The sequence below is a fragment of the Branchiostoma lanceolatum genome, chromosome 3 (genome assembly GCF_035083965.1).
Source record: "Branchiostoma lanceolatum isolate klBraLanc5 chromosome 3, klBraLanc5.hap2, whole genome shotgun sequence".
In the NCBI taxonomy this organism is placed as follows: Eukaryota; Metazoa; Chordata; class Leptocardii; order Amphioxiformes; family Branchiostomatidae; genus Branchiostoma; species Branchiostoma lanceolatum.
The window spans coordinates 652230-676272 of NC_089724.1; the positions used below are offsets into that span (position 1 = coordinate 652230).

The following is a 24043-nucleotide window of genomic DNA, read 5'->3' on the forward strand; positions in this document are numbered from 1 at the left end:
AAACCCTCCCACACCATAGCCCTGGGCCACACTGTGGTGCAAGCGCTGCAGCAGAGGGCTAGTCCACTGGCAGTGAAGTGTGTTTAACTTCCATACTGTTTCATAAGTATGTACCATTTTTGTTAAGTCATTGGTATGACTCTATGCGCCTCTTGTCAAGAAATGTCCTACCCGGGCACGAACTCGGGCCTTCCGATTCCAATTCCAAGTAATCAGAACCAGATGTGGTAAGTAACAGAAGCGCTGCCCAAAGAACCCCCCCCCCCCCCCCCCCCTTTAGGCATAGTAGTGGGCGACAAATTGACAAAGTGCCGGGTACTCACGTCTCTCCGCATGCTGTGATTTATCGACAATTACTTTAATTAAGTAACCTTTTCCGGCCCTTCCCGCAATTATAGGTTTGCGTAGCAAAACCTTTGTTGGATCCGTTGGCATGTGTGGTGGCCGCTATCTTGATCTTGTGACGTCGCTGGGTAGCCATACCATTTCATTGGGAGAGGGTGTTTTTTTGGGTCGCTAGCGTTCTCTCTATTTTAAACAAGTCGGCACAAACTAAATAAACAAAGGTTCAAACAAACAAACAAACAAACACAACTATCACACATTCAACTCAAATAAAAAGAAAAATTCAGTACCAATTCATATTCATAAAAAGACCCCGTAATCGCTAAACTAACATATCAAACCTGAAGTATATGTAGCACAAATACTTAACTCTAGTTTGACTTAAGACAATGCTTTTCGCAACCATAGCAACACACACATCAACATAGATCGATACATACAACATTATCCCAGTATAGGTAATTAGATACGAGTCACACATAAGTCAGTAGAATAGAGCCATTAATCGGACATTGATGTAAGTTTTGCAGGTCGTACGTGTCCTCCCCTTCCGATGAACCCGTCCACATGCCGGGTGCTCCTGCGGCTCCGCGTGTTGCAATTTGTCGGCAATTACTCCAATTAAGGAACCTTTTCCGGCCCTCCCCGTCCTCCGCGGCTATCCTTATAATCAGGCCACTATTGATTTTGCAATGCCCCGTAATTGATCAGTACCATGGCGAGTGTGTTCGCACAGCAGGGCAGGTTGACCGCCATTAGTCCTCGGCAGAACCTGACCCGACTAAGTTAACGCGCCGAGGGGAATGGTGGAAAGCCTCTCTGAAACGTGAGCAGGGGAGGGAACTCGCGATGGCCGTTTAGCCGGCAAATACGTTTCATTTTGAAACCTCAGAAAGAGGGGAAGATCTTTGTCTTATTTATTTATTTTTTGTTTCAGCATGTACATTGTATCTTTGTCTAACAGTACGGGCAAGTCTTCAGAACAACATTGACTGTTTTTAAGGGCTGTACAAGCTTACCTGTGGTTCAAACATAATATGTGTCCCTTCCAGTAGCTTTTGAAGGAAACCGACAATAGATTTAGTATCTAAATAAAAAGAAATGGAGATATTGTTTGGGGTCTGTCTGCCTGTGTGCCTGTACTGTGTATGTGTTTGTGTTTCCGGATTTTTGTAGTCAGCATAACTCAAGAATCTCAAGATGGATTCTGATGATATTCAATATGTGGGTATGTGTTGGTAAGACGTATATAAAAGTCGATTTTTAGCTCCCTGGTGTGTGATCTTGGCGGCTCAGCGGAGCTTCCGCTTTTTATATCTTTTGAACGTGCCATGGTCTTGTCAATAAAGGCGCTCAATTCCCCCTGTAGGGGACATGAACTTACCAACATTCTGAGGTCACGTCAGGACAAGCGTTCATGGCGAGGGTTTCTCTTGAGTAGATCGTTCCCCAGCACTAGATTGGAATGCGTTATAATCCGGCAACTCGGGGTCTGAGTGACTTGAAGGGTCTGGTGCGATTTCGGCTTTGCCCAGCTACTGGATTTATTTGGCTCACTAATGCTAAGGTCACATTTCCAAACCGGGGCCCAGCCGGGCTGTGTGCGGGAATGGAAAAGGAAAGTTTATGTCAAGAAATCTGCACAAATTAAGTTCATGATTTACATCTTTTATGTTCGTATGCTTAGTTGTCTTTTATATCCTAGTTTTCGTTCCCGCAAACTGCCCGGCCGGGCCCCGGATCGGAAATGTGACCCTAGCATAAGGCGGGGTCGACCTCGTTCGGCATTACTACAGCACAGCCGCAGCAACGCATCTAGACAGTCACTTTAACTGATGTTTGGAGGCATGACACCGTAATATAAAGGGAGGACGTGGATAATGGCAAACAGAACTGCCCGTTGGGGGGGGGGGGGTAACATTGTTTAATTACCTAATTTGAAAATACCATTATACCATAGTGGTGATTTATTGAAGTTCATACTGGTTTTGTATGTGAAAGGTTTTCAACAAAGAATATGATAGTTAGTAGAATGTATACACCACTAAATGTAGAAGTGGAATTCTGCTAGAATGAATATTTTCACACATACAAAATGACATATATTTTTGGTAGAGAAAACCACCATTTGAAATCGATTATATTAGCCTTATTTGCATAATCTGTGAGACATGATAAAACGAGAAATTTTCAAATACTCAGGAAAATATAGCGGTTGGGGGAAAATGGAGTAGGTCACTGCACTTAATTCTAACGGTGGGAACAAACATCACAGTCTCAAAAATTAATAATCAAGTGATAAAAGCAATGATGAAATTTTACCGGTTGACTAGTGACCATTAGATTAGCTAAAATTAAGTTACAGTTAACAAATCAAGAATTACAATAAATATCTGGCCGAGGTATGAGGTCTCTGAACTCTTGATTGTTCCCGACACGTCCGTCAGTGCTGTGACAATGAGCTGCTCCAGATGATTGGAATTAGCGAATAACATCGGCCTAAAGCTACGTGGTCCAGAGCACATCCGTGAGGCGATTGTTCAAAGCTGCTAGATGGATACCCTGGGCTGCCGGAGATCTGCGGGAGATGGGGGGATAGCGGAGTGTGGAGTGGAGTGGATCGTCGGGGACAGCGGGAGGGTAGGCCTGGGAAAGCTCGGGCGCGCGTGCCGTGGCGGGCCGATACACGTGGTCTGGATTTCAGGGCACTAAATGGATTGAGATGCTGAGTAACGGTTAGCTTCTGTCCGCACGAGGCTTCTACTGGTCGAGCCGCACCACTACGCTGGGATTGCCACGTTGGCCACAGTAATAAACAACAATACGCAGGGATTGCCACGTAGGCCGTAGTAGTAAACAATAATACGCTGGGATTGCCACGTAGGCCGTAGTAGTAAACAACAATATGCTGGGATTGCCACGTAGGCCACAGTAGTAAACAACAATACGCTGGGATTGCCACGTAGGCCACAGTAGTAAACAACAATACGCTGGGATTGCCACGTAGGCCACAGAGGTAAACAACAATACGCTGGGATTGCCACGTAGGCCACAGTAGTAAACAACAATAAGCTGGGATTGCCACGTTGGCCACAGTAGTAAACAACGATGCGCTGGGGTTGCCACGTAGGACACAGTAGTAAACAAAAACTACTTCCGAAAATGGCGCTGATCTGATGACCCATTTAGGGGTAGGGCTCTTTCACTTGTTGAGAAAGTGGCGATGCAAACCTTAATATTTAATCTCCATTAACATCAAGAATACGGGGAGGGATCTTTAGTACATCACCCCCCTAGTCAGGGCTAGTGTGAACAGTTTAGACGTACAGAGGTGCATTAAGCTATGGTCACACTAAACTCACGTCGTACCTACGATGGGGTTTCTTCCGTCATGACAGCGCCGTACGTCGTACGTTTGGGAAAAACCGGGTGCAATAGTTAACACATACAAAGTGGTGGTCACATATAACGTAGGTACATCGTACGATGGTTTTTTTTAGCGTACCTAGGTCAATCGCAGGTAAATCGCAGGTAAATCGCACGTAAAAGTAGCCATCGCCGAGCGTCCTACGTCGAAAAATACAGCTAAAGATGATTTTGAACATGTTCAAAATTTTCCCTCCGTCGCCGTACGATTTTTATTGCCCCCAATACAGACTTCACTACGGCCTTCTTTTTATACCAATGAGGTGAAAAATGTATACATTTCGATCGTTTTCTGATGGTTTCAGTTTTCCCTGATATTGCCGATGTTGTTGAAAAGTGCAGCCACCAGAGCGCATTGGCAACCGCTGTACAGCGTGCCCGCCGAAGAGCCGGCTTTCAAGGCTATTATTTTCCACGTGTCAGATCGAGTATCGCGCGCAGGTGATGCATACGATTGTTTCATGGCTATACACACGTGGGTTCATAATTATATCAGACCTCAGTCCCATCCTGTCTCTACTTTTAGTTTGCCAAGAGAACAGTTTGCGGATGGCCCAGAGAAAGAGTATGACAGGCCAGTTGTATTGTCCATCAAAAAGAAAGCACATAATAGGCATGAAACGTCAAACAAAGACTGAAACTGAAAAAAGAGACAGGATAGGACTGAGGTATGATCTAATTATAAACCCACGTGTGTATACAGACATAAAGCAATTATATGCGCCTGGTTCTGGACCTGACACGTAGAAAATCTAAACTTGGAAGCAGGCTATTCTACGGGCGCACTGTTTTCTGGTTGCTATTGTCTTATGATGGTTACAATTTGCATCAGCATCGGCAATATATCAGGGTAACTGAAAACATCAGAACATGGTCGAAATTTATGAATTCGTCACCTCATCATTAGATAAAAAGGCCGCAATAAAGCCTTAATATGAGGCTATAAAAATCGTACGACGTTGGATGAAATTTTGAACATTGCCCGACGCTCTGCGATAGCTGATTTTACCTACGATTTACCTGCGATTTACCTGCGATTTACCTGCGTTGTACGGGAAATGCATCGTACGTGCATCGTAGGTACGACGTGAGTTTAGTGTGACCGGGGCTTTACTCTGTGGGACGTTGGGTTGGAGATCTGTTTGGTCGTATCTTTTCAGGGTGGCATTATTTTGTGCCCTGGTGGGATCATATTTAGTAGATGTTACAGCATAGTTTTTACTCCAAGTAGCATCAGTGTCCGTACCAGACGCGGTGAACAAAGAGTTAGAGGAGCCAGGCGGCATGGAGGCAGTGGGAACAATCCATTCTCTGCTGTCTGACTCCATTGGTCATTTGTTTATCATACTGGGTTCAATTTGGGCTATTCGGTCTGCCCACGTGGAGTCGGCGGGGATTTAACTTGAATGCGTTTGACGTACTGACTGCATAAAAACAGAAATTCTCTTAAGAACTTAATGACTTGTAAGTCAAATGGTTGTCCCATCTCATGAGACCGCGTGACTGTGCCCAGATGTGAGACTGATTACACTGTACCACATCAGCCAGACTCAGACGTCGCTTCTACATCTGTCTCCTGTCACTGGAACCCAGTTCCGATTCGGAAGACGCCTGAAATTACAGCATGTCGGTTCGCGTAAATTGAACGCGGGAAATACGCCAATCCTCTGACAGGGCGCTGCGCTTGATTTTTGTGCGTCTGCAGTCAGCAGACCGGATTGCTACGTGCCGGTGGCAGCGTAACGAACTCAGCTGCTCTGCTGACAGAGTGAAGCCCCCGTCGCACATAGCCGACCTGGGCCTCCCAACCATCCCCCAACTACCTCTGGTCTGGAGTCGGTTGGAAGCAACGCCGGCTGTGGTTGGCTACGGTTGGCTACAGGCCGTCTACTGCGCCAGCCGAGTGTTTTGGAGATGTTAAAAACATCTGTCTGTTGTCGGAAGGTCCGGGAAGAGTTGGCTGGTGGCTGCGGGTTAATCAGCAATTGCATAAAACTGGTAAGACTTCCTCCAACCTACCGCCAACCTTTGATGGCCTGTGGTCGGGGAAAAGGTCGGGGGAAGGGCGTAAATATGTATTCGGGGCTAAGCGAACTCGGGTTCTCTGTGCCTGAGAAACTCAAGCTTCCGCCCACGTGTACTGCCTGACAAACGTGTCGTATTTCCCGTAGTGGCGCCCATGTCATCATGACATCACCACGAGTTACTCAAACACTGCTTTGTCCAGGCTTCTTCCTGTAAAAAAATTCTTCTAGAGCTGATTAGAGTGGAAGAGTCGGGATACTTTCTAGATAACAACTATGAGTAACAGTTGTCCACATGGCACTAGAACTGTTAAGTATTATCCTGTTTACCTCTAGAAAGTACGTACTTAGAATGAAAGAGTGTTCTAGGAAACAGACAGACCTGGGTGCGAGACTCCATAGTAACGACTGGCTAAATCTTTTCGCGTGGTTAATTAGCAAGCGAGAAGATTGAGCCAGCGGTTACAGGATGGAACCCGGGCTATTAACCTATTCACAGACAGCATTAAGTTGATTTCCATGGATGGCACCAGAACTGTTAAGTGTTTCGCTGTTTGGCTCTAGAAAATGATTCGAGTGAAAGAGTTATGATATTCTCTCGCTAAGAGGCATATTTAACAGTTTCACAAATGGCACTAGATGCGAGCTGTAGAACTGTTTCCCTGTTTACCCTACTACTCACGAAAAGATCCAATATTTGAGAAATCGGGTGTTTATCTGCCGCAGGTCCTGCGGAAATGTGTTAGATCCTGTTATACCGCCGATAACGTCTCTCGGCCGCGCACGGAAGCCAATTTCCCTGCCCTGCTTCTTCCCGGCACGGCAGGGATAAAACCGCCCCTTCTAACTGTATCAACGGCCAAGCACAACGTGATAATGCCCTCAACATGCTCCAAATAACCTCCCGAGCTCTCGGCACAACTGCATTAGGCTACAGCCAACGTTAATATATCAACAAATTAACCGCGTTAGCCACATGGATCGACGTCATACTGACGTTTTGCTTACGTCGAAGTGACGTCATGAATCCGATTGGAGAGCTCCTTTTTTATCCAGCAGGATGTTAACGTTAAACAGGCGTTAATAAGAACAGACATGATCGTCACTTTAGTCTATGGTGCAGACATGCACAACCCAACGGGAACTTTTAGTCGATAATCACTCGATATCAATGATGTTCTGTTGTATAAGTTCTCAATAATGCATTTCGTAAGTCGACCGCCAGATGTCCTTTCTGTGTTAAATACATTCTGTATTAAGCGACAGGAGAGGCTAAAAAGGCATCGAACAAGGGCAACTGTCGTTGCTGTTATTTTAATTGTTTGCGACTCCTGAATACAATAAAGCTTCGTTGTCAGATACGGCCTGCTGTATCGGTCACCAGACAACAACATTACTTTACAGAATCTATGTTGAATTTTCCAGTAGTTGCCGTGTGTTCTGTCGGGCACAGTTATGGCGGGAGCTGACTGAACTGGACAGCAGATGTACTTATCTATTTCATTGAATGGCAACATGCAATACAAGACATCCCAGGCAGCAATAGCTGATAGATGTCCTTGTTCCTTCAGTTGCTGACATTGTCACTCCTTTTTTTTTAAAGTTGATTATTCTTTTCCGCACTTTCCCGGCGAGAGAATTGGTTGGATTTCTAATATATGATCCCGTAACGCCGGGACAACTCTCGCAGCAGGTGATGGAGTCGTATTTTCCTCTCCCTGGCCATCAAGTGTTTTCTGATTTCGCTCATCAGTTTGTACTCCGCAGACTGCCTCTTGGTACGAGGATGGATCGGTCCAACCTCGCCCCTTGGCGGACTGATGGCCCGAGGGTTGGACAGCCCAGGTTCGCCCCCTGGCGGACTGATGGCCCGAGGGTTGGACATCCCAGGTTCGCCCCCTGGCGGACTGATGGCCCGAGGGTTGGACATCCCAGGTTCGCTCCCTGGCGGACTGATGGCCCGAGGGTTGGACATCCCAGGTTCGCCCCCTGGCGGACTGATGGCCCGAGGGTTGGACATCCCAGGTTCGCTCCCTGGCGGACTGATGGCTCGAGGGTTGGACATCCCAACTTCGCCCCCTGGCGGACTGATGGCCCGAGGGTTGGACATCCCAGGTTTGCCCCCTGGCTGATTGATGGCCCGAGGGTTGGACATCCCAGGTTCGCCCCCTGGCGGACTGATGGCTCGAGGGTTGGACATCCCAACTTCGCCCCCTGGCGGACTGATGGCCCGAGGGTTGGACATCCCAGGTTTGCCCCCTGGCTGATTGATGGCCCGAGGGTTGGACATCCCAGGTTCGCCCCCTGGCGGACTGATGGCCCGAGGGTTGGACAGCCCAGGTTCGCCCCCTGGCGGACTGATGGCCCGAGGGCTGGACATCCCAACTTCGCCCCCTGGCGGACTGATGGCCCGAGGGTTGGACATCCCAGGTTTGTCCTCTGGCGGACTGATGGCCCGAGGGTTGGACATCCCAGGTTCGTCCTCTTGCGGACTTGTGGATCGAGGGTTGACCAGCCTTGCAGCTTTGGCGTCTTGTGGACTGTTGCCCGGAGGGTTGGCCGGCCCACCATGGCCGGCTCGGGAACTCACCTCCTGGCCGTCATGACGTCGTTGACGGACGTTACCGGCACTATCGAACGGAACGATCTCTCCGTAGGCGTCACTTAGCGGATTGACCTTTCGGCCGTAACTACTCGGGGGTTTGCCCTTCCGGTCATTGCCCCATGGTCTGCCGGTTAGCCAATGATCAGCCTCCGGCTCCACCTTCACGCGCGGCGCCCATTGGTCCTCCCGGGGTCCAGCAGCCCCAGCAGCCCACGCGCGTGCCCGCTGCTGACGTCCGTTGTACCCCGGGGTTCGGCCGCGGGGCCGGTGCGGACCGGGCTCCATCATCGCTAGCAGGCCTCCGCCTATGACGTCACGTCCGGGCTCCATCCCTGCGGACAGGACTCCGCCTATGACGTCACGTCCGGGCTTCATCCCTGCGGACTGGCCTCCGCTCATGACGTCATGTCCACCAGGGTAGCCCGGCTGGCTACGTCTGAGGAGAAAATAAGTAACAGTTGGTACAGACGATGATATGAAGGACATTTACCGTATTCCGGCCATAGTTTGCAAGAAAGGCAGAAAGTTTTAAAAGAGGCTACACATGTTTACAGTGAAGAGTTAGTAGAGTGCTCTTTTGCTGCATATCTTAGAAGACGATACGACTGTGCTGTTGATATGAACCGGCCATGAAATACAGTTGCTCTCAAACGATGCATCTCGAAATGAAACTGGGTTGGTTAACTTCAGTAATGAACATTGTCCTAGAGATTGAACAAGACTCGTTTAATCTTCCTTGAATTATAAGTCTGCAGAATTCTATACTTATTCTGATAAAAAACAAGGCATATCTACTAGAACATTAAAAATGCACACTTGATAGCTTTCCTCCTCATAACGTATCATAAATCCTAGATTCACAATAAACTATCCACTGGGGCCGATAATATAGTCGAAGCGTTCGTAAATCTGCCAATGGACGCCATTTCCAGCACAAGAGTTAGCAGATGAGGGAATCAGGGGACTAACTGCACGGCACTAACACCGAGACTCCTCAGTGTAGCCTTATTCATGATGAAGTAAGAAAAATCTGCCAGCCGTCATGCCAGTCCCGGGATGACGGTTCTCACGTGTATGTTGTACATGCTTTCAAGGTTAAATAAAGGTTGAAAAAAAAATACCTTAGACTCAAGCAGTCTGCTATCAGTGCTCCCGTAACAGTAAATTGTGAAGACGAACACACAGGTTTGTCCATAGACGCCCATTAAGTTCCCAGGTCCCTGGCCTTTAACCCCTCTCGTTCCCATGGTGGTGTTCTATAGATGGCCTTTGCCCCACTCGTTCCCGTGACAGCGTTAAAAGATGGCTGAGTGTACCGGCTATTGTCTGATACGGCTGCACGCGGAGCCCAGGTGCCTCAGGGCTGAACGGAAACCCGTATCTCACAGACCCACCGTGGGAGGAAGAGAGATTCTTACAACAGCAGCATTAGTCTCAATATGGTTCATGTCGGCAACAGACTTTATGTAGCCTTTTTTGCCTTTGCCACACAGTGCACAGACGTTCGTTCAAAACTTGACAAAAATTAACAAAACGTATCTACTTTTAAGACAAGAAAGTAAAATGGCAAATGGGCAAACATGCAAAATTCCCACTGCCATTATGACGTGAAGGGGTTCAGGTTGCATGATAAGGTAACTGCCGTGTGTAGCTGCACACAAGGTAAGCGCGTTAGCTGGCATGAGGAGGAGCTGGTATCCCTGACCACGTTAGGCCATGTTGATTTGACTGTTTCCTAATCTTATCCAGTTGCTTGAGTAACTGTTTTTTGCGTATCTTACTACCTAGATGTCTAACCTTAATCAACGCATGTTGATTTGATTATATGGATGACATCCTCCGGGAACTCCATAACTGATGCAAGCGTGCGAATAATAAAAGTTTGGCTAAAAAAGGTTACCTTCATTATGAAATCTACGAGGTCAGAAAGTTTGAACACACATGACTAAGGGCACAGAGCATACCAAATGATATATTCTTCTTTTTTTTTCTTTCATATAGTTATTATCTTCTTTGACTTTGAATTTGGCATTCAGCAATATTGGTATCCGTTGTACAAAATGTTTTTTTTGCAATTTACAGCATATATTTGCTAATTTTGCAGCTACTTTGTACGATTTACAGTAGGATCTAAGACTTTTATTTGGAAAAGGACGAAAATTGATGCGCGGTCGTGGATGTCATCCATATAATCTAATTGACATGGCCTAAGGAGGGACACGCCTGAAGAACCATTCAGCTAACCACCGGTCCAATTACGGGAGATCAATCCTTCGGGCAGAACGAAAGGAAAGTAAAGTGATCTCGAACCAGTTTAGCTCAAATGAATTCAATGAACAGATGAGCTAATCTTCCACTGGTCGTGACAGAGAAGACAGACGCTATGTACAGTATTTACAGGTTCATTGTACCGGGGAAATTCCCCTTGCTCTTGTCAACAAGCACAATGAACAGTGGACCACGGCTAAACGTCCCGTCCTAACGACTGCGACCCTTTCTGGTAGCGTGCATGTCGGGTGAGCGACACAGCCGGGATCGAACCCGGGACTTCTAGTTCAAGAGGCAAGATCGCTAACCACTGGACTACGCACGAATCAACCTGAAAAGCTGTTTGATCCTTCACCAGCAGGGGTAGCATATTGTATAGCGTTCAACATGTACCACATTAACAGATATGTTTATTGCATGTACATGCCAGAAGGCTAATTTCAAGTACATAATACATGCATGGGTCTTATGGTACAGATAAAGAGCGAGTTTCTACTACAGTCAACTACTTACTTTTACATTCTAGTATATACATCGATCTAGTTATGTTGGGTTTGGCTTCTTCTTTTGAGGCATTGGAAGACGAATTTACCTACTATTTCTATAATATGTGGGTTACTTGATTTTAATTATGTTTAGCCATACCTAGTATGGCGCAACAAATTGTTTTTACTCAGTTTCTTCTCCTCCTGTCAAATCTTCAAATCGAAAAATCTCTGTCATTTTTTTACCAAATGACCTGAAATTTGATACAAAGGTAGTGTAGGCAAATACCCCCAGCCGTTTTTTCATTTTTTCGATATCAACCTTGAAAGTGATTTTATTGAGGTTTTTCTGACCAAAACGTACATTTTGGCCTCCTGTGCTCTGGAATACATCCAAATGACCTGAAATTTGCTATTGCAAATATTCAAAGAACCCCATTCGCACTTTTGGCATACATCACTTCAAAATACTATTTTGCAGGTTTTTTTTGGGAGAACATTGGGTATTTTCCTCATATGACCTAAAGGTCAGTGACCCCAAGTGCACCTGTGAGCCTTGCAACCACCTGATTGGCCAATTGAGTTAATTAAGTTATCTTGCAGTTCTGGCGCAGGTGTACTACACAGTGCTAGTATTCATACCAAATTTGGTATTGGAATGCGTAGGACATGTGCTTACATGGCTTTGTTCACTCTTTTTTGAACAAAGATACACATCTCCAGTTCCTATGTATTAAATCAAAAAGATGCAAAATTTGGCATGTGTCTGCCTTGGTCATGTACACAGGCCCTCACTCAAATGTTTGGCGTACAGCCTTTCAAAACGATATTTGAAATAAACAATTTTTTTCGTTTCGTTATTTTCAACCCAAAATGTATACTATTGAATCATGCATTCAAGCATAGGGGTGTCACATTTTTATATTTCACCCATACTATCGCTGAAATATTTTGTTTTTGGTAATTTCCTTCTTCTCCTGTCCAATCTTCATATATATCATTTTGTATACTATGAAAAACTTCATTCTTCCGTGGGGTTAATCTTTTTTAATTCAATTTTGAACTGGGTTGATTATGCGCAAGAGTGTAATTTTGAGCGGATATTTTTCGACTGGTCTAGTTTACATGGAGATGACACGGAATATCCCATTCTTGCAAGGCGAGGATTCTTTAATTATTTATTTCAATTTTGAGCTGGAGTGATGATGAAAAAGTCCATTTGTTAGCAGAAGTGTATTTGTCTATGTGGATATGGTTTTGGACTGGTCCATATTGTGTTGAGGTGCTACTGGAAGACTCCATTCCTGTATGTAGAGACTGATTGTTTTTAAACTCAATTTTGGACTGGGGTGATCCATTTTTTTTTTTTAGTGGAAGTATTTTAGAATGCTCCATTGTTATTTGGGGACAGTCCATTTTTGGCATGGCGAGGAGTATGGATAAACATGCTGTATTTGCTCGCAAATGTTGCCTTTCTAGTATTAGTATTGTTTCTTCATGGTCAGGGATAATGGGAAGGTATTGATATATATTTTAGTCACGTTTTTGAATAATTGGTTTCTTATATCATCATAAAGTGGACAGCTAGATATCAAATGACTTTCGTCTTCCACTGCATTAGAGAGAAAATTTAATGTTCTTATATCTCTTCCACTCCTGGCGGTGCTCTGCCATTCCTGCGAGCTGGCATGTTGGCTGTACTGAAGAACTTCATTCATGTCACAGTTGATTGTCCTGTTGGTCCAGAAATGAGATTGTGGCAACTCCCAAAACTGCCGTAATGCCTCATTTCTACAGGACGAGGCAACTCAATGAGGGACCAAACGCTTGGAATGAGTGACGCCATTGCAATGAATTGAAGACTATTGCAATCCCCCCATGCTCTATAATCGTGTAACATTAAGAGCGCGACAATTCCCGTAAACAGTACAAACTGCCGTAGACTCTACAAACTGCCATAATTCCCGTTCTCGATTGGATCAATGGATTTCAGATCTAGAATTTAGATCTAGAATTTTTTCACGCCCTAGAATCGTTCAACATAAGCAACGAAATATAACAAACTTTTCCTTATCAAGTTGCCACGGGGACCAGAAAGAAACAGATAGGAAACGTAGTTTATCAGCTTGTAGTGCTACGATGTGTTTCAAAGTAGTGCTTTATTGTATTTAGATGTAAGATCTAGACCATTGCAATCCTCTCTCAACGAAATTGTTTAAAATCACTGTTTTATTGAGTCATTATTGTAAGGTATCGTGACGTCTAACTGTCATTAACACAGAATTAGCCTGACTGATTTGCCCCCAGGGGCGACCAGGGATCGAAATTGTTTCAAAGCACTGTTTTATTGAGTCATTATTGTAAGGTGTCGTGACGTTTAACGGTCATTGACACAGAATCAGTCTGAGTAATTTGCCCCTAGGGGTGGCCAGGGATCGTTGGAGTGGCCAGTCCGGCAGTCACTAATGTCCGGGCCGGAGCTACGAGTGGTCAGTTCGCCAGCTGCTAATGGCCAGTCAGAAGTGTGGCTGGTCAAGCGGAGGGGGAAATTAGCCTCCTTGCCTGGCAGCCAAATCTTCATGCTCATTACCACTACCTTACCTAATGGATTGCAAGGCTGCTGTTTCAGCATCACGCATGTTACTCGTTAGCATCGAACAGAATCCAGAAAAAGAACTGCTTGATCAACTTTGATCGACCACACAGTTGCAATACCAGCTTTTGTTTTACATTCTTTTTCAATTCGAACACATTACTACGCATAACCAGTATCGAAGTAAGGGCATGATATCATTGAGGGGAAACATAACTTGAAACAAGGCTCATGGTTTATATTTTTCATGACAGCTTGATGATGAAATCGGTCGTGGCCTTACTTTAAATCATTGTCGTGCTGCATGCCATGATTGCCTTTCATGTCTGCAGGTGAACAACAGGTATGTATGGCGATGTGCTACTTATTACCTACCGCATATCTGCGGCTATGCTGTCTGCAGGGGACCACCAGCCCTTAAAGCAACAATTGCAACATTTGTCGCTGATGGGTGGGGCGGTTTTAGACTCCGACAGACTAAAGTACCAAAGAAACGTCTGACTGTTTCAAAACCATATCCATATTGCTTGGCAATGAGTAACTGGTTTTTGGCTTACAGGACTTGATGAGTTAGCATTGCATCATCGATCACTGCAGCGTTTCAGCGACGAATCGCTTTATGGTGATAACAAATAAAAGAAGGAATTTCCTCACCTCTCCCCGTGATCCTTCGCTGTGCTATTCCCGACCAGAAGAAGGAGGAGAACTGAAGCTGACGGCAGCAGCATAACCCGCGCCATCCCCGCGCCGCACTGCCCTCGCCAGCCACTCAACAACCTGGGTCTACTGCAGCCTGGGTCTACTGCAACCTGGGTCTACTGCAGCCCGGGTCTACTGCAACCTGGGTCTACTGCAACCTGGGTCTACTGCAACCTGGGTCTACTGCAGCCTGGGTCTACTGCAGCCTGGGTCTACTGCAGCCTGGGTCTACTGCAGCCTGGGTCTACCGCACACTGTTATACTGCAGTCCGGATCTAGCAGCCTGGGGCTATCACACACTGTTATACTGCAGTCCGGGTCTACTGCAGCCTGGGTCTACCACACACTATTAAACGGCCGTCTGGTTCTACTGTTGCCCGGGTATATCTCAGGCTGAAGCTACGCACTGCAGCCTGTTTCTGCCACAGCCTGTTCTACTGTACTCGCAGCGTTTATGGCCACGCGCTTTTAGGAGTACTAGTTGGATACGATTATCATATCTCATTATGATGTAGTTTTAGGGCACTTAAGGTGCCCCAGCAGGGGGTGCACTACGTGATTACCGTGAACACCACCGGATGCCTGGTGGGCAATTTTCTGCAGAAAACGCACCTATGGGGCATCGCTGTGGCTCTCAATGGTTACCATGGTTGTGATTTGTGGTTTCTGGGTAATTTTTTGCAGAAACACTCAGCACTCGCTGTGACCATGATGGTCGGTCGGGGAGGCGGATTCTTCCGGTAATTTCTGGTGACAGGGGCGTCCTGAAGATATACAAGTGTTAAGTCTTAGTGGAGGCAAATTCACAGCTTGAACATGGACTTTAGGCTAACAGTAACACTTTAGATCCACTAGGAAAGAGTCTGTTGACAGCGACGTTCCGAAGATGTACAATTGTTAAGTCTTAGAGGAGGCAAATTCACAGCTTAAACACGGACTTTAGGCTAATAGTAACACTTTAGACCTACTAGGAAAGAGTCTGTTGACAGCGACGTTCCGAAGATGTACAATTGTCAAGTCTTAGAGGAGGCAAATTCACAGCTTAGATACCGGTTTTTAGGCTAATGATACCACTTTATGGTGCATTCGAGCCGCTGTGAAAGAGTCGAGGGAAATGTGCAAGGTCCGGTAGACCGGCAGCAGGGTGGTAACGTCACATGTACCTGCGAAAGTAACATTACTAATGCATCAGCAACATAAAACTCCCGGCTAGGAAACAAAAAAAAAGAAGATCATGCAGACTTTTAGAACTGAGAAGAGGGGATTGCGCACATTCTGAATCTGACCCAAAGTATACAGGTTTACTTGACTTACTCCCACATATGTTTTAACAAACAACCGACGGAGTGAACAATGCAGACAAATCGGCCAAAGCGTTACTACTTATGACATCAGCCTTAAACCTGAAGTGTGTCATAAGCTGGAGAGGCGCGGTTGTCATGGCAACTTCAAGTTTAAGGTGAATGAAGTGACGTGAAAAGGAAAGAGAAAAGATTGAGTTTGAGTTTTATTTAGATCCATAAGACGCTATTCTTCCTGTGGTAAACACATGATTCATATCTACACATTGTAATTAAAACATACAAAGTGACAGTTGAGGACAAGAGTAAGATAGCAATAATTATAGTCCAATTATTTGCTAATCGCCGCCGGTGTTGTTGCACAACTGAGTCTGAGATATTCTGTACAGAAGGCGCCTTTTCTGAGAGTTGGATTTTGGTTTCGCAAGTCTGAATGAGTGTTTGTTCTGGTTGAGCGTGTTTGGTGGTTATATAAGTCTCCTTCTAAATCACAGTGCCGGTTAATTACGTCACCATGGAAACAAACACCCCACCGTAAAGGTGGCGGGAAGTGATGAATGCCGACATGACGGAACTTTAAATGTCGCGGGGTCAGGTTACCGTGTGATCCGTGTTTCCAGAGCAGCGCTAATGGACCCTTAATCTGTGCTCTGACGTCACAGACCCCTTGGTCTGGACACCATGACGCAGTGTGCGGGGTTACCTGAGGTCATTGTTACTCTAACGGACGTCAGAAGCCTTCATCATTATCATTTTAATGTACACATTTCTGTGGCCAGACTTTGCAATTTGATATTAGCCAAATTACGGGCACCATCGATGCTTTCTTCATTTTCCCACAACACCTATCATGTTTCACGAAAAATGCACCACAACATTACTTATGGGTTTTGACTTTGACATTGGAAGTTATAGCAATGGGTGGCCTAGAAAGCCCTAAGAACGGCTGTCGGCTGAGGAGACATGCAAAATTTAAAAAACCGCCGAGAACTTAACAGTGTAGTTCAGAAAATGACCGGTTAACTGATGAATCCAGCTAACGAGGCCCTCCGACAGATCAAGTCAGATCGCTCCCGTCACTGTTCTTGTACGCTGTACAAGGTGGTTTATAATGCCTGTGGCCAAAGTCTGTAACTTCCGTTACCGTTTGAAGTAAGACGTTCCTGACATTTAGATATGCCTCATATAAGGTGCTAAACTGTCGTTTTTATGACGAAGTTAGACGAAGCAGTTTGTACATTTGAATGAGAACGAGCGTGATGGGAAAATGCTAAATTCGTAATGCCGGTTCTTAGGTTTTTTTTAATAATGGTTAGATCAGGATCGCATTAGGTCGATTTTGAAGATACGTATTGCAATCACGACGTTTGTATAGTTTACACACTTTAAAACAGGTTTGCCTAAAAGTTACAAATTTACACAATACCAGAAACAAACAGAAACTTAACACACCACTCTGCCGCACCAACAGACTCAAAAACTCTCCGATTCCGTTCCTCGTATCCCTGCTGAATAAGTGACTGATCTCCTTAACAATTCCATGTTTTCCCTACTCCATTGTACCAAACAACACAATCCTGTCGCGTTCGAATGTTTCAATGTTTGCAACGTCAGCTATCCTTACGTCGTGTTCTGTGTTGTAAATGAAAAGTCTTTTTAAATGGCACCATTGCTAAACTTTGTATATCTATTTGTATATAATCACATAATGTTTTATGCGAGCAAATGTGAAAATACTCGCCAATTCAGACTTGCTGGTCTGCGATGTGGTATTTGTCAATAAAGTTTCAAAATTTGAACCTATGGTAATTATGGTAGGTATAGTAGTCTTCTGTATAATAACTCAAACATTCCACTTTTTTAACCTCTTTATGGTAACTATCAAAATTACTATCATTAAGACAGTGTCTGTATTATTTAATGTTATATATATTGGATAGGTTGCAATTTCATGGATCATGGATCATGTACATGCTGCCTTAAAAAAGGGTACAAAGTACTAAAAGTAAGCGAATAGCCTCAGAGCCTTTCTTTCAGATTGACTGATTGTTGCAGTAAAAAGGCAGAGCTATGTAGGCTACGGGTGATCGCTTATGCATGATTGTATTGAATGATTAGAGGTGGACACAGACATTTACAACATTGGAGTCGGGATGTTTGTTTTAAACAAATCTTTAATGTAGCGATCCATGCAATGAAACAAGTCAACAATCTTCAAAGCGAAATATTATTGCAACTTGTAATTTGATGTTTACTATATTATTCAAATATATGACATTAAAAACTCCAACGTCCTAATGTATTGTAACATTTCAGTCAGGATTCTAATTATTACAGTTTGCCATGATACCTGTTTGTAAGGTACGAATTTATATAAGATGTTAACAGCAAAAAAGTATAATGTTAACAGTGAAAGCACGTGCACGGGTAGTGAAATAATTTCAGTAAAACATTTACACTACTTCTCATAACGCTATCAGCTTTCACAAGAACTTCTATGTGAAACAACAGAACATGCATTACGTCGATTTTTATTCTAAAATCACTCACAAGAAAAAAAAAAACACATGACTACATCATTCCAGCATGCAAACTAGTATGCAGACAATCTTGCTTATCGCACCAGCGTTACTTATATAACGTTTACTTAAAAGCTTCTGCGAACTAAAATCGCACTCTTGAAACGGACGAAGAAAGAAAAGCAGTACTTCAAGCTGAAGGTGCCATTTTGTCCGCATTTCGCTTTTTCTGTGGTCTCACTGGTTAAACCCATATTTCTCGTATTTTTTGGTACAAATTTTTACCACCCAGCCTGTTCTACGTCATCACATATACATGTATAACCTAAAGTAAAACGTTGTAAACTGTTCTCTTTCTACCTGTTCTTTTATAAGTTTAGAGGATAACGACCTCGGCGTGAGAAAACTGACTCAGTTTCATCCTAGTTCTTCAGGGACTCACTCCATCCCTCCCCTTTCCTCCTCTCTTTAATATTCTGACCTCTTTTAGGTAGATTTTATGCCGATTCCTTCGAGATTTCAGATTATCCTAAAGCTAGTTCCTCTGCGTTCTTGTACGTCATTTCCTTGACATCTCCGAAGTTGTCATAGTAACCCGGGTTGTAAATGCCCCTGGCGGGCGCCCGTCGGTTATCTGCCGGGCCCCGCCCGGGCAGCCGGCGGGGAAGAGACTTTGTGCTCCTACCTACAGAAACACAGAGCGAAAAATGCATTTAGGTTCTTCATTGTGTTTGCTTGCTTTCGTGTTTGATATTTTTACTGTACTAACACTTCCTATTAGGTCTTCTACAAAAAGCGAAAAAGGAAATATGTTGCTTAGTTTTCCGATTTTTGCTGACTTGGTGAAGGGACGGAAAATGATGATATATTGACATATATTTACACGAATTAAAATGTAAACTGAAATGGTACCACGTTGCCTGACCAGATCTTAGTCCTTTTTGGTTGTTTTGTTTGTTCATTGTTTGATAGGGCAGTTTGATTAATAAGGGCGTTTTGTCCGCATTTGGAGCTCGCGGGCTGCGGATTAGTAGCTGCAGACCACGGATGTCACAGAACATAATCATAGGAGCAAATCACGTTTTTTTAACGTTGAATCAAGAATTATAGGCACAAGTTCAAAGATGAATGGGACATGTTACCGAGTCTTATCTACATGAATGTTACATCATAGCTGAATACAGCCCGAGTAGAAACGCGACCTGATACCGGACTACTGAAACTGTACATGTACTGCCAAACACTTGGAATAAAACTAGTACGCAAGATAACAGTTAACAGCGAGCAGATTACAGCTTAAAGGTACATATCCAATATCTTGTGAAAACTTCTCTGTTACACAACGGATCATAATGACGCCTGGGTCTTCACGCTTCGTTGAAAATGTTTATTCCAATCAATAATCTGCTCGCTGTTAGTTACTGAACGAACTGGATAGAACATGAAAACGATCAGACGTTTAAGGTGCCATCCATCTTCTTTCGTCAGTGACAGTCCGGCCGCTGACAAATGGGAAGTGGATGCTGTCTGAAACGTCTGACGGTTTCCATGTTCTATCCAGTTTATTGATGAGTCCTAGTGACCGTTATCTTGTGCAACTATGTTATAGCCTAGGTGTCCAACCTCCATCGACGTAACATGGGATGCAGCTTTGTAACTTAGAGAAAGTCAAGCACAGCAAGAACACTTCGAAGCTGTGAACCACTGATTGGTCACTGAACCGGATCGCTATATTCAGTTTCCATTTTAGCATTCATGACAGTGACTATTGTTCACAACAGCATGTTATAGAAAAAAAGCCTGTACTATTGATGAGCTAACCGTTAAAATGAATGGCATTTTCTATATTTATCAGCTCTCTTCTGCCGTACAGAAATACCCAGCTCAAATGAATGACGTGGACGAACCGCCTGGTTTGGTTGGCCAACGGGCCGTCAGCTGGGCCACCTCGTCCGTGACGTCAGAGGCCGAGTCAGGCATGCGGTTCCGCAGATAGTCGACAGGTGGCGCCTCGGAGAAACGTTTCTGCAGGGAGCCCGGGGCGGGCGTGTCAGGGATGCGGTTCTGCAGGGAGGCGATAGGGGGAGCATCGGAGATGTCTTTCAGCTGGGATTTCAGAGGGTTAGCTTGAGCTTCAGGTGCGAGCTTGGGCAGAGAAAGCATGGGGGAGGCTTCGGGGATGCGAGTGGTTTCCGGGTTGCGTTTCGGGAGAGAGCCGTAAGAGGGCGCTTCAGGGATGCCGGGCTGCAGCGAGCCGGTCGGAGGAGCGGCCCTCGGCACCACGTGACGGCGCCAGTTCTCTATTACCTCCTGTTGCCCGGCGTCCGCCAGGGGTCGCTGCTGTCCCGGCACCGGCAGCGGGACGGGGATGCCCGGTCGGGTAAAGGCCCCGGGCTCGGTGATCAATGAAGAATCTGAAAAGTGCAAGATTCAATTTGAAGTCAACGGTTATGGCATTTTTTCAGGTATACATAATACAAGCTACATAGAAATGTGAAAACTCTTTAACCAGTGATCAGACATTGACGGCTCCTCTTCGATGGTCACCTGGTCAACCAATGAACATCGACGTTCCACTGACCTGACGGCACCTCCTTGATGGTAACTGTTAACCAATGATGTGTCTCGTTACTTAACCATTGACCAATGAACAGTGGCGTTCCACTGACCTGACGGCTCCTCCTGGATGGTCATTCTGAACCAATGATGTGCCTCGTTAATTAACCATTGACCAATGAACAGCGGCGTTCCACTGCCCTGACGGCTCCTCCTGGATGGTATTCCTGAACCAATGAGGAGCCTCGTAACTAAACCATTGACCAATGAACAGCGGCATTTCACTGACCTGATGGCTTCCTCCTGGATAGTCACTCTGAACCAATGATGTGTCCCGTTACTTAACCATTGACCAATGAACAGCGGCGTTCCGCTTACCTGACGGATTTCCTGGATGGTCACTCTGAACCAATGATGTGTCCGTTAATTAACCATTGACCAATGAGCATCGGCGTTCCACTGACCTGACGGCTCCTCCTGGATGGTCTCCATGTTGCTTCCGGCCTCGGAGCGCGGCAGGGAGGGGTTGTAGTTCCCGTCGTCCCCCGCGGGTTTGGACATGTCCACGGTGGCCACCTGCTCCTCCTGCTCCCGCTGCACAGGCAGCTTCTGCGCGTTCTGCGGCGGAAATGACGTCATTCTTAGAACGGCGGCGGAAATTACGTCATTTTTATAATGGCGGCGAAATGTACGTCATTTTTGAAACGGCGGTGGAAATTACATCATTATTCTAACGGCGGCGGAATTTGAGTCATGTTCTAACGGTTCCGGAAATAATGACATGATTCCAATGGAACTGCAGTTCCTCCTTCGGAGGGGGCATCAAGCCCGAGGAATTTGGGAAAAGAGGTCAAACCTCTGCACGTACGTTAAGAACCCAACATTCTTTATAAAAAGAGAAGTGGACGGGGAAGCATTGCATCATCAGCTGAACATTTTCAACAGAAGCTGTCCTGTTAGGAAAGAAACATTGAGGTTTTTTTACCTGAGTCGGCTGCGTAGCGGCCTTGTCCTGGGAGTAGGCCTTGTGCTTCCGCCCCCGTCCGCACCTCTCGGCGCAGCACAGGTGGAACAGGATGCAGCCCAGCAGCGCGAACCCCGCAAGCGCGGCCAGCAGAACGCAGGCAAACGCGGCGGGGGATAGCCCTAGAATATACACACACAGACATTAAAGCAGAACGCAGGCAAACGCGGCGGGGGACAGCCCTGGAATATACACACACAGACAAATACACATTAAAGCAGAACGCAGGCAAACGCGGCGGGGGACAGCCCTGGAAAACACACACACAGACATTAAAGCAGAACGCAGGCAAACGCGGCGGGGGACAGCCCTGGAATATACACACACAGACATTAAAGCAGAACGCAGGCAAACGCGGCGGGGGACAGCCCTGGAAAACACACACAGACATCAAAGCAGAACGCAGGCAAACGCGGCGGGGGACAGCCCTGGAAAACACACACAGACATCAAAGCAGAACGCAGGCAAACGCGGCGGGGGACAACTCTGAAATATACACACACAAACAAATACACATTAAAGCAGAACGCAGGCAAACGCGGCGGGGGACAGCCATGGAAAACCAGCATGAACGTGACTATTCAACGGGAAAAGAAACGTCACCATCTTCATCCAGACTACACAAAAGTTAACGCCACAAATAGTACCACTAGCATGACACATAATTTCATTTTGCCCTTTTTTCCCATTTGTTTGCTTATGTTCTAAGCTGCTACAAGTTTGTCTTGTTTTTCCATAATGAGATAGATCTGAAGGTTCTGAAACTTACCGCCAATCTGCGGGTTGTCACACCGGTCTCCAACAAAGTTAGAAGGACACCTGCCATCGGGGAAACATGACATCAATTACAGATTACAGTTTTTAGTAATGTTACCTACTGACACATAGACTTTTCTGATGAATTCTAACCTATTGTTTAACACCTGCAACTAAAATCACATCGCTACAACAACGGGCAGTGCACATGCTGTCATCCACACACTGTGTTCATTACGATGAAACAGGACATCTTACTTGCAGTTCAGCGTGGCGGCGGTGATGTCGCTGCTGCACGTGCCGGAGTTGCAGTAGTTCTTGTTGAGCACGCAGGTGGGGACGCACGTGGCGCCCTTGGTGGTGCACGTGACCGCAGGCTGGCCGCTGCACGTGCACCTCTCCAGCGTGTCGGACGTACCTGCGGAGAACAAACGGGAAGTTTTACCCTGGTGTCATCATCATAATGTTTATCATCATCATCATCATCATCATCATCATCATCATCATCATCATCATGTTCATCATCATCATCATCATCATCATCATGTTCATCATATTCATCATCATCATCATCATGTTCATCATATTCATAATCATGTTAATCATCATTATCATCTTCATGTTCATCATCATCACCATCATGTTCATCATCATCATCATCATGTTCATCATCATCATCATCATCATGTTTGCAGTCGATTACACGTGCATATCGTGTATGTCACTGTATTGTTAGTAGAATAGGTACCTAGAAAATCTTGCTGAGAAAGATCACTGAGAGAGCCACTCGTTTGAATGAAACTATAAATAAATAAATAATGATGTTAAAACGTAAAGTCATAACTGGGGAACAATCGCATTGGAGTGGCTGTTCCAAGATGGCGATCGGTGAAATAGAACTTACTGATTTTATATACACATCTATATGTTCAGAAAAGTACTTTCCTGGACATATTCAAATATCTAGAGCCAGCCATTGAATAGGACATGGATTCCTGAAGCAGTTTTTTTTGTAAATTCTTATAGAACTCAGAGTGGAAAGAGAACCCTACCGTCGCCATAGTCGACCGTGACCCTGTCCGTGGTGAAGCCGAGGTCGCCGCTCTCACTGGCCTGGAACAGCTGAGCGGCCGCCTCGTACTTTTCCTCCTCCGTCAGGTTCTTTTTAAAGGCCAGGGTCACGTTCGTGATCACACTGCCCTGGCTGGGGAACACAGAAATCAACACGTCATGGTCCAAACATCATCGTGATTACACTGCCCTGACTGGTGAACACAAAAATCATCACGTCACGTTCGTGATCACACTGCCCTGGCTAGAGAACACAAAATTCATCACGTCACCGTCCAAAAATCAACACGTCACTGTGCGAAAATCATCACGTCACGTTCGTGATCACACTGCCCTGGTTGGAGAACACAAGAATCATCACGTCACGTTCG

General features: G+C 45.4%; 2 protein-coding genes and 1 long non-coding RNA gene across 3 annotated transcripts; all 3 read right to left on the bottom strand.

Moving 5' to 3' along the window:
* Positions 1-7446: 7446 nt before the first annotated feature.
* LOC136429130 (collagen alpha-2(VIII) chain-like) lies at positions 7447-8799 on the bottom strand. The gene has a single exon (XM_066419008.1). The coding sequence runs from the start codon at positions 8797-8799 to the stop codon at positions 7447-7449; it is 1353 nt and encodes a 450-aa protein (XP_066275105.1).
* Positions 8800-18435: 9636 nt separating this feature from the next.
* Positions 18436-21460, bottom strand: LOC136429131 (uncharacterized). Its single transcript, XM_066419009.1, has 3 exons — positions 21286-21460; positions 20173-20679; positions 18436-18950 (listed from the first exon to the last, which is right to left on the bottom strand). Exons 1-3 carry the CDS (start codon positions 21458-21460, stop codon positions 18790-18792), a joined length of 843 nt encoding a protein of 280 aa, XP_066275106.1. The 3' UTR covers positions 18436-18789.
* Positions 21461-22596: 1136 nt separating this feature from the next.
* LOC136429165 (uncharacterized) lies at positions 22597-23798 on the bottom strand. The gene is made up of 3 exons (XR_010754710.1): positions 23654-23798; positions 22860-23019; positions 22597-22664 (listed from the first exon to the last, which is right to left on the bottom strand). It is a non-coding gene; the product is annotated as an uncharacterized lncRNA (long non-coding RNA).
* Between the last annotated feature and the right edge of the window lie 245 nt (positions 23799-24043).